Source organism: Colobus angolensis, unplaced genomic scaffold (genome assembly GCF_000951035.1).
Source record: "Colobus angolensis palliatus isolate OR3802 unplaced genomic scaffold, Cang.pa_1.0 Scaffold239, whole genome shotgun sequence".
Classification (NCBI taxonomy): Eukaryota; Metazoa; Chordata; class Mammalia; order Primates; family Cercopithecidae; genus Colobus; species Colobus angolensis.
Window position 1 is genome coordinate 1404542 of NW_012115588.1, and position 9875 is coordinate 1414416.

The following is a 9875-nucleotide window of genomic DNA, read 5'->3' on the forward strand; positions in this document are numbered from 1 at the left end:
CGGACCCGAAACCCCGAAGAAAAGAAAGGCCTCTCACCGTCCTTTCGCCGCCGCCCCGCGCTTCCTGATGAGTTCGTCCAGGGAGATGTCCGCCATCTTGCTCCGCCGAGCGAGCCGAAAGCTGCCGAGACACCCCCAGCCCGCGAGCCCGCCCCTTCGGCCGCTACAGAGCGACGAACTACTTCCGGCGTCCGCCGACCAACTCTCGCGACAGCCAGCTAAACGCAAGCAAGAACCGGAAGGGGCGGGGACGCTCCCCGTGAGCCTTCGCGGAGCTGGCTGCTCATCTGCATACAGAAGGTCGGCACATTATGAATTATTTATTCTCCCCGACGAAAAAACATTAAATGAAAAGCAACAAAATAATTTCATTAACAAGTAAGACAAACTTCAGTGGAACTAGATCATGAACTCAACAGTCAACTAAGATACTCATCATACGCCAAATGAGAATATGATTCATTACCTAGGAAATAAGGGACAACGTTTTTTCATGCCTTAAACTTATGAGTAAGGAAAATAACGATTCGGGGTGACGCCCGAATCCTCACTGCTAATGTGAGACGAATTTTTGAACGGGTAAAGGTCGCCCCTAAGGTGACCCGCCTACTTTGCGGGATGCCTGGGAGTTGCGATCTGCCCGGTCCCTTTACATCTATAAAAGCAGACTGGGCGGGCTATGGCACAATTTCTGTTTTTTTCTGGTGCGTGGTGGGTTCCTTGTCATTCTTGTTTTCCTCCCCCTGCTCACGCCGCCGGTTTCTTAGGGAGTCTCGGTGCCGGTTGGGGACGCTCTGCACTTCATCACTGTCCCCAACTGCGCATTGAGCCAGTCCAAGGTTGCCCACAATATTGACGTTGTGAACCACGAAACTGGCAATTTCCATACATGCGGACTTAACCCAGTTCTCCCAAACTTCCCTGTATAATCGCTTCTCTGTGCTTCAGAAAGATACGTCCGGCCCCGGCCTCACACAGCAGCTAACGACAGCGTGTGTTCACTTTGCGACCTTATAATGTAGTGCTCTTGGGGGTGAGAGCCGGACGACTGCCTGGCTCGCGTCCCAGTGGCGGCGTGACCGTCACGAGCAAAGCACTTCATCTCTCTGCCTCTGTCTTCCTAATATGTATTATGGAGCAAATAATTTATAGGGCGTTGGGAGAGTTAAAGAGACGAATTCATTTACGTGTTAAATACAGGGAATGGCTTTTGCATTTTACAACCCCAGCCTCCAGCGTGCGCCAGGCATGAGGTAGGTGTTAGGCACATATTTGTCCAATCACTCTAAAAATACACTCCATGCCCTTAGAACAGATGGGGTTAAGTCCTCTTGGCCATCAGGCATCAGGAGCTCCGTACAGACACTGGGTAAGAGGCCAGTGATGGTGGCTCACGCCTGTAATCCCAGCACTTTGGGAGGCCGAAGCGGGTGGATCACCTGAGGTCAGGAGGTCGAGACCAGCCTGGCCAACACGGAGAAACTCCGTCTCTACTGAAATTAAAAAAAAAAAAAAAAAAAAAAAAAAGCCAGGCGTGGTGGCACGGCCTGAAATCCCACCTACTCAGGAGACTAAGGCAGAAGAATCACTTGAACTTGGGAGGCGGAGGTTGCAGTGAGCCGACATCGCACTGTTGCACTCCAGCCTGGGCGACACAGCAAGACTCCGTTTCGAAAGAAAGAAAGAAAGAGGGTAAGAGCGATCGTACAATCCTTCTGCCTCAGCCTCCCGAGTAGTTGGGACTACAGGCCCACCCCACCACTCCGGGCTCCTTCCCAGGCCTCTTTTCCTCACCCATAAAACGGGACCATTAAGCCTTTCCTCCCTTGCAGGCGTGCCAGGAGGAACGCGCGAGGGAAGGACAGGCTGGCCAGTGGGGTCAGCTGGGCAGTGTAGGGCAGATGCGGAGGACGATTTTATTTTTGTTTTTATTTTTGAGATGGAGTCTCGCTCTGTCGCCCAGGCTGGAGTGCAGTGGCATGATCTCAGCTCACTGCAGCCTCCGCCTCCCGGGTTCAAGCGATTCTCCTATCTCAGCCTCCCGAGGAGCTGGGATTACAGGCGTGTGCCAGCACGCCCGGCTAATTTTTGTATTTTTAGTGCAGACGGGGGTTTCACCATGTTGACCAGGCTGGTCTCAAAACTCCTGACCTCAGGCGATCTGCCCGCCTCGGCCTCCCAAAGTGCTAAGATAACAGGCGTGAGCCACCGCGCCCGGCCGACTTTTTTTTTTTTTTTTTTTAAGTCAGCACAACTGATCATAAACATGTAATCTAAGTTTGGGATGGCCCCTCCCCCGGGGCATTTCAGAGCTTTGTTTGGACGTTTGGTCCCAAAGACAGGGATGGGGGGCACGTGGAGGTGGGGACTGGTGGGGCCCTGGCCCTCCCAACGTCCCGGGGCATCCCCAGAGTGGAGAAGCCCCTTGCGGATCTCCCAGCCAGGACCCCACTCCCTGTCTTTTGTGGACTCGCAGGACTTTTTGCTCAGTGAGAACAAACGGAGTTTCTAGCAGAGCAGCTGCGCTGCAGCGGAAGGAATTCGGGTCCCACCCGGGAAGCCGCGCCCCAGTCGGTAGAGCCTGGCAGCGTCTGCGGCTGCAACTCCGGGGATTCTGCTCCTGCCCCATGTATCCCGGGGACCGGCTCAGCATTTGCGTGCAGAAATAGTCTGTTTCACTAGAGTCTTTTTTTTTTTTTTTTTGACACAGTGTCTCAATCTGTTGTCCAGGCTGGAGTGCAGTGGCTTGAACTCGGCTCACTGCAAGCTTTGTCTCCCAGGTTCAAGCCGTCCTCCTGCCTCAGTACCCCCAGTAGCTGGGATTACAGGCACACGTCACCAAGCCCTGCTAATTTTTGTGTTTTTAGTAGAGATGGGGTTTCACCATGTTGGCCAGGCTGGTCTCGAACTTCTGACCTCAGGTGATCCACCCGCTTCGGCCTCCCAAAGTGCTGGGATTACAGGTGTGAGCCACCGCACCCAGTCTCCTTTCTTGCTCTTTTATAACTCATCTGGAGCTGTGTTGATTTTTTAAATTCTTCGCATAGGTAGGTGACACTGCCTGTGAATTCTGGAGTGTAAAGGACCTGTTACAACTGTTATTTTTAAGGTGTTGTCCAGGCGCAGTGGCTCACACCTGTGATCCCTGCACTTTGGGAGGCCGAGGCAGGTGGGTCACCTGAGGTCAGGAGTTTCAGACCAGCCTGACCAACATGGTGAAACCCTGTCTCTATTAAAACTACAAAAAAATTAGCCGGTGTAGTGGTGCACACCTGTAATCCCAGGTATTCCAGAGACTGAGGCAAGAGAATCACTTGAACCCGGGAGGCAGAGGTTGCAGGGAGCCGAGACTGTGTCACTGCACTCCAGCCTGGGAGACAGAGCAAGGCTTCGTCTCAAAAATAATAAATAAAGATGTTGAGTCTGAATGGAGAATCGCTGCCCTAAAGCCCTCTCCCATTTTCTGAATGGGGAAATAGACCTGCAGGGGGTAGGAATCGGGTCCAATTCATCCCCTTTTCCCAGGTCCTGGAGGCAGCCTCTTGTGGGCTCAGGCAGGCCTGTGTTCAAATCCTGTGCCTTTCAGCCTCAGACAGGGACAGAAATGAGGCTGAGACCTAATGTGTGTCCACTGCTAGCACAGTCCTCGGCCACAGTGTGGAAAAGGCCCTTTTGGGTCTGAGATTCCTTTTCCTGCCCCTGTAGGTAGTGAGGTGGCCAGAGACAGAATGGAAAATGAGGTCAGAGGAGACAGGGCTTTCCTAGTCCCCGGGGTTGGTCTTGGGCCCTCCTTCCTGTGAACCTGCCCGGTCCCCTCTTCTTCCCCACTCCCCTCCAGCCACACTGACCTAACTGTGCTCCTGGGGCCACCCAGCAAGTCTCCAGAGCACCAGCCGAGCCCTGCCTCCCTCTCCAGCCTCGTCATCACTGCCTCCTCCAGCCACCCACCTTCTTTGATCTGTTTCTGAAAGTTTATTCCAGAAGCTGGTTCCAATGGCAGGGCCTTTGCACCTGCTGTTTCTACCACTTGAACACCCACCCAGCCCGGCAGGGCCGGCTCTCTCTTCCCATCCCAGCCCAAATCCAGCTCCTTGGGGCCTTCCTGCTACCCCATTTTAAGAACAGCCCCACACCCACTTTGCCTCATCACCTCTGTAATTTACCACTGTGCAGATGGCATCCTCTGACTTCCCTGAGCCTCGCGACTCATCTGACCCTGATGGGAGGCAGCAGCCTCGCCGTGGATTGGGGTGACTAGGGTTGCTTGGTTCCAGCTGGTTTGGTTCTGGGGATTGGGAAGTTTTCTTCCTGTGTATATTTCTCTGCACTTTCCACATTTTCTATCACAAAGATACATCAAAAATAAATGCCTGGCCAGGCACGGTGGCTCATGCCTGTAATCCCAGCACTTTGGGAGGCCAAAGCAGGCGGATCACGAGGTCAAGAGATCGAGACCATCCTGGCTAACACAGTGAAACCCGTCTCTACTAAAAATACAAAAAATTAGCCAGGCGTGGTTGCAGGCACCTATGGTCCCAGCTACTCGGGAGGCTGAGGCAGGAGAATCGCTTGAACCCGGGAGGCGGAGCTTGCAGTGAGCCGACATCACGCCACTGCACTCCAGCCTGGGCGACAGAGCGAAGAGACTCCGTCTCAAAAATAAATAAATAAAATAAATAAATGCCAGAGCTGGGCGCAGTGGCTCACGCCTGTAATCCCAGCACTTTGGGATGCCGAGGTGAGTGGATCACTTGAGGTCAGGAGTTCGAGCCCAGCCTGGCTAACATGGCAAAACCCTGTCTCTACTAAAAATACAAAAACCAGCTGGGTGTGGTGGCGGGCACCTTTAGTCCCAGCTACCCGGGAGGCTGGGGCAGGAGAATCGCTTGAACCCGAGAGGCGGAGGTTGCGGTGAGCTGAGATCATGCCACTGCACTCCAGCCTGGGTGACAGAGGGAGACGCCGTCTCAAAAAAAAAAAAAAGAGAGAGAAAGAAAAACAAAATGCTAGGTCTTCCCCAGCCCTTTCCTAGCCCCGCCACCCCTTGTGATGCAGGTCACAGACCCTCGAGGAGCTAGAGAAGGGTTAATATTAGCAAAGTTTTACTTTTTTTTTTCCTGCTCATAAATGACTCTGAAAAAGCCGATGCGCAAGAGGCTAATGCAACTGTAGTCTAAAGGCAACGCCGAGGTCACTGTATGTCCCTCAGACGAGAGGCACTGCTCAGAATCCCCTGTGCTGGGGGTGAGGGCAGGAGGGGATGGTTTAGGACAGAGGAATAAATACATGTGGTTGTGGGAGTTCTGCCATCAGGGATGGTGGCCCCAGCCCAGGACCCCAAAACCCTGAGGTGGTGCAGCGGGCTGCCGACCCCACAGCTCGGGGTTCCCCAAGGCTGCCTCAGTGTTTGGATGGATTAGAAGGAAATGCTGAGGTTCCGGGAGGGCCCCGTGGCCAGCTCCCTCTTCCTACTCTAGCCAGAGGAGAGCCAAACTCCCGGCTGACCAGGGCCCTGGGGCGGGGAGCAGTGCCCCAAGAGGGCTTTCTGGTGTCAATGTCTCACACAGTGTCAGGTGGTGAGGCCTGGGCCTGGCCCAGAGGCGGGAGTGGGGGTGCCAGGCGAGGCTGGGGTGGGCCCTGGCCCCCGCGGCTCTGGGCTGCCTGTCTGTGTCTACTGACATCCTGACTGTGGTCCACGGCCGGGAAGGGTGGACAGACGGCTGCTGGCAGCCCTCAGCCTTGTAGTGTGTGTGGGGGGTGGACGAGGGGTCACGAGGACAGGGATGGGACTGGGCGTCTCTGGTAAGGACCAGTAAGTGCCAGGCAGGACCTACCCTGAAGGATCAGCTGTGACCCACCTGGGACACAGCCCTGCTCCCGAAGGGGCCGCAGGGGGCCTGCTGGGCTGGGTGGTTCACCAGGGCACGGGCAGGCCAGGCTGAACCCGGGGCCCCAGTGTGCAATGAGGGGAGGTGACTGGGTGAGTGTGGACAGGGCATGGGGTGTGCGGGGCGGGTGGCCGTGTGGCCATGCCCGGCCCTCAGAAGGCGAAGCAGCGCTCCTTGGGGTGGCCCACGCGGTCCAGGTTGGGCAGGCAGGCGTACTGGATCATGGGTGGGGGGCCACACATCAGCACCAGCGGCTCCTCCTCTGGGGGCGGAAGGTGGTCCCGAATCATCTCCTCATTCACGAAGCCCTGGCTGTAGTCCCAGGCTGTGGGGTGAGAGACCAGGTCAGCTGATGTGTGGCTGTGGGGTCACCAACCTACTGACCGACCAACTCTAGGCGGTGAATTCCTTAAATGCTGAAGAATGGAGAGGCTGATCCCAGCAAACTGTCACCAGGACCCCCTGCCCCCAACCCTGACTCACGCCTGTGGCCTCAGGCCCTGTAGCCTGAAACCAGAATGCAAGCCCGACATGCTTCCCCTCACTGCACTTTATAGTTTGCAAAGCCTTTTGCTTCCATTTGGCCTCCCATGTGGCCCTTGGAACAACCCAGTGGGTGGACAGGGCGGGGAATATGAATCCCATTTTACAGATGTGGCAACTGAGGCCCAGAGGACCCAGAGTGGAGTCGCTCAAGGTCACATAATGAGACAGGGACATGACCGAGATGTACCTTCCAGGATCCAGAGCCCCCAGGCTGGTCAGGGTGACAGTCTCTAACTGCCCCCACCTCCATGAACCCACTGTGACTCCCCCACAAGAATGTTGGCCCATGCGGAGCCGAGTCTCATCCACAGCTGTGTGTCCTGCCCCCTCGAGCCCTGAGCACCCACGATGATATGGCTGGTCTCTATACTTAGCAGCCAGAAACAGCCACCCCGCAGCCCTCAACACCAACAGAAAAGCTGCTGAAGCCTCAGGCCAGGAGGGCTGGCACTGGCTGACACAGACACCTTGCCTAGATGGCCAAAGTTTACAGCATACAGTCCACACTATGGAGGGCCTGACGGCGAGGAGCCAAAGCAGTCCCAGCTTGCCCTGGAACCAGGAAGAGTCTACCGTGCTGAGCAAAGGGGTCCTCTTTATCTCATGGACACCATGAGCTAAGTAACTGGTCACATTTTCCTTTTCACCTTGGCTGCTGGGAAGCCTGGAGTGATATCGCATGGCCCATTCATGGCAAGCGTGCATTATAGTCCTTTTTTGTACAAACCTCATTCCTGAGTCCATGCATTTTATGGCCCTGCACTTGTTTTCCATTGGTGCCACTCTGACTCACCAGGTGAGTCTTTGTAAGCTTCCTAAATCCCTCTGGAACAAGGCAAGGCACAGAAAATATTTTTATAGCCGGGCAATGGATCTGAAATGGATCTGAAAGTACTTTGTAAAAACTGCACGGGAATAAACTGTATTTGCTAGTGTACAAAATGTGCAGGTATGTAAGACACCTTTCAATTTCACAGGGATTTCTTTTTAGTGTGTGTATGTTTTTTTTTTTTTTTTTCTTTAAGAGAGGAATTGGCCATGTTGCCCTGGCTGGCATGCAGTAGCTATTCACAAGTGCGATCATAATGCCCTTCAGCCTGGAGCCCCTGGGCTCACGTGATCCTCCTACCTCAGCTTTGAGTAGTTGGGACTACAGGTGCATGCCACCGTGCATGGCTTAGTGTATTTTTCTCTGTACCTGTCCTGGAAGTGGCTCTGGGGGGGAAACAGTCACTGCCCCTGCCCGGAGACCTTGCCGCTCTCCTCATCCTTCGCCTAGCTACGGTACAGCCAGACTGGCCTGTTACCACTTTCTTTCTCAATCTCTGGAATTTCAGCTTACATCTAATGCTACAGCAGCACCTCAACTTCACAGTGGCGATAAATGTACATGAAAAATGCTAGGCGATCACCCAACTAGTCCTCTCATCGGCAGGTAACTGTCCCTAGGCGGTGGTGCAGGCGCTGCCGCCTGTTGCCACCAGGGGTCAGCACTGGCCCCTCCCTGGGGGACCAGGCCTTGCTCTAGCCACAGGGCAGGGGCTCCAGCATGCACCAGGGACCCGGATCACTCATCTGGAATCCGGATGGGGCTAGACCCTGCCTCGCAGTGAGCTGGCCCCGCCCGTGCTATTAGAAACTGCAGTCAGAAGGAAGCGAAGCCGCCTATCACTTCCTCCCTTTGGACTGACACATGGGTACAGGATAAATGCCCCCAGCCTTTTTTTTTTTTTTTTTGAGACTGGCTGACACAGACATGGTGCCAGTCCCAGAGCCCAGGTGCTCCTTGCTGGGAGGAGCAGAGGGTGGTGTGGACAGAGCTCCCTCATCAGCAGAGGGTGAGCGCCCCGCACAGCGGATGAGTCCTGGGGAAACTGGGGCCGTAGGAGGTGCCGGAGGCAAAGCAGGGGCAGATGGCAGGACGAGACCCCAAACTGGCGCTCACGCGGGTGTTCAAAAATGGTGCTTCCAACACTTAGAAATTTCCCAGAAAATGCAGGTCCCCAGCTTCTCTTGGAAAGCAGAGGCCCTGGCCACACGGGGCTGTACTCCACAGCAGGACTGCCCACGGCGGGTGGCACTATGTCCTCCGGACCAGGCAGATGCACTCCAATTTACCGCAGTCCTACAGTCTCTCAAAAGCTAAGTAACTGGCCTGGGGAAGCCTCAGCTTTGCTTTTCTTACAGCAAAGAAACTGAGATATTACTTATTCCTACATCTCTATCTGAGGCCGAAAAGGGAAGGGCGCTTTAACTCCCAGAGGCAACCTCACTGCAAGTGGTGGGTGTGGCGGTCCCCACCGCTGCCTCCAGCGCGGCCTTGGCTCTCTCGCAACTCCCTTGGCAAGCAGCGTAGCCACTGGACAGGTGGAACCAGGGTAACCCCAATGTCGGCCTAGCCCACTCCCCAGGGTTGGCGATGGGAGAGAAGATGGCCTTGGTGTACTCGGCAGCTTCTGGGAGTGTGCACGCTGGGATGTGGAAGAGGCAGCCGCCACCGCTGCCCCAAGACTTGCCCTGAAGTGAGCCCCGCCCAGGGAGAGGACGGTGGCCTTCTCTGCCCAGCCGGGCAGTGCAGTGCGCCCGGGAAAGGACTCCGCCTCTGGAAGCAAGGACCTGGGTTCCAGGCCAGGCCGTGGTGGTTTCCAGCCATGTGCTTCAGTGAGCCCTCGTTCCTCATCTGTGAGACGGGGCCACACCACCTCCCTCCCATAGGGCCGTAGTGACTGCCAGACATCGTGCAAAGGCTCAATGCCACGAAGGGCTGGGCAAAGGTGAACTGCAGGCTGGCACCTCCCACCCACCTAGCACAGGGCCTCCCTCGCTCACCTTCAGGGGCTCTGTCCAGCGTGTACCAGAGCTTGAAGCGCGCAGAATGTTCGTTCCTGAGTTCCTCCAGCTCAGGTCGCAGCAGGATGTCCTTCTCGGTCTGCAAGGGACAGGGCCAGGCGGTCAGGAGGGATGGGTGGCAGAGACTGCCCGTGGAGACACTCAACAGAGACGCACCTGGTCATCGCACCCGCCCATGGGCCACAGGCTTGTGGAGCTTCCAGGAGGGGACTCGGCCAGAGATCACCCCACCACCCCCTCTCCTTGTCTAGCCTACAGAGCCCCTCAAAGCTGCTGCCGAAGCGGCGAAGGCGTTCGCTCGAAACTCAGTGTGTCAGCTGCTTCTGCTGTTGTGGGGAAATGGGCTCAATGTCCTGAGAGAGGGGAAAATGGAAAAAACTAAAGGCGGCCGAGCTGTGTGACACATAACAGGGAAGAGACGGGAAATGCGACAGACCCTCCAGGCGGTGAGCCTGGCAGCGGGTATAACACATACAATAAGCAATGGCCGTGTGAAAAGGCGCAGGATTTGTCACCCTGAGCCTTCCAGTAAGTCTTTTTTTTTTTTTTTTTTTGAGACGGAGTCTTGCTCTGTCGCCCGGGCTAGACTGC

General features: G+C 55.5%; 2 protein-coding genes across 5 annotated transcripts in view; both read right to left on the minus strand.

The window, feature by feature from the left end:
* POLDIP3 (polymerase (DNA-directed), delta interacting protein 3) overlaps positions 1–205 on the minus strand; it is a 38402-nt gene extending 38197 nt beyond the window's left edge. For 2 of the 3 annotated variants that reach the window (XM_011945126.1, XM_011945124.1), the window contains exon 1: positions 38–203. In XM_011945126.1, coding sequence (XP_011800516.1) covers positions 38–96 — 59 coding nt within the window. In that variant the 5' untranslated portion in view covers positions 97–203. Of the gene's footprint in view, positions 1–37 lie in introns of all 3 variants that reach the window. The other variant, XM_011945125.1, reaches the window with a different exon arrangement.
* Positions 206–5080: 4875 nt separating this feature from the next.
* The window catches only part of LOC105514027 (NADH-cytochrome b5 reductase 3), a 29567-nt gene continuing 24772 nt past the window's right edge, over positions 5081–9875 (minus strand). For both annotated transcript variants that reach the window (XM_011945123.1, XM_011945122.1), the window contains exons 8-9: positions 9264–9363; positions 5081–6213 (exon numbers count right to left, since the gene is read on the minus strand). In XM_011945123.1, coding sequence (XP_011800513.1) covers positions 6041–6213; positions 9264–9363 — 273 coding nt within the window. In that variant the 3' untranslated portion in view covers positions 5081–6040. The remainder of the gene's footprint in view (positions 6214–9263; positions 9364–9875) is intronic.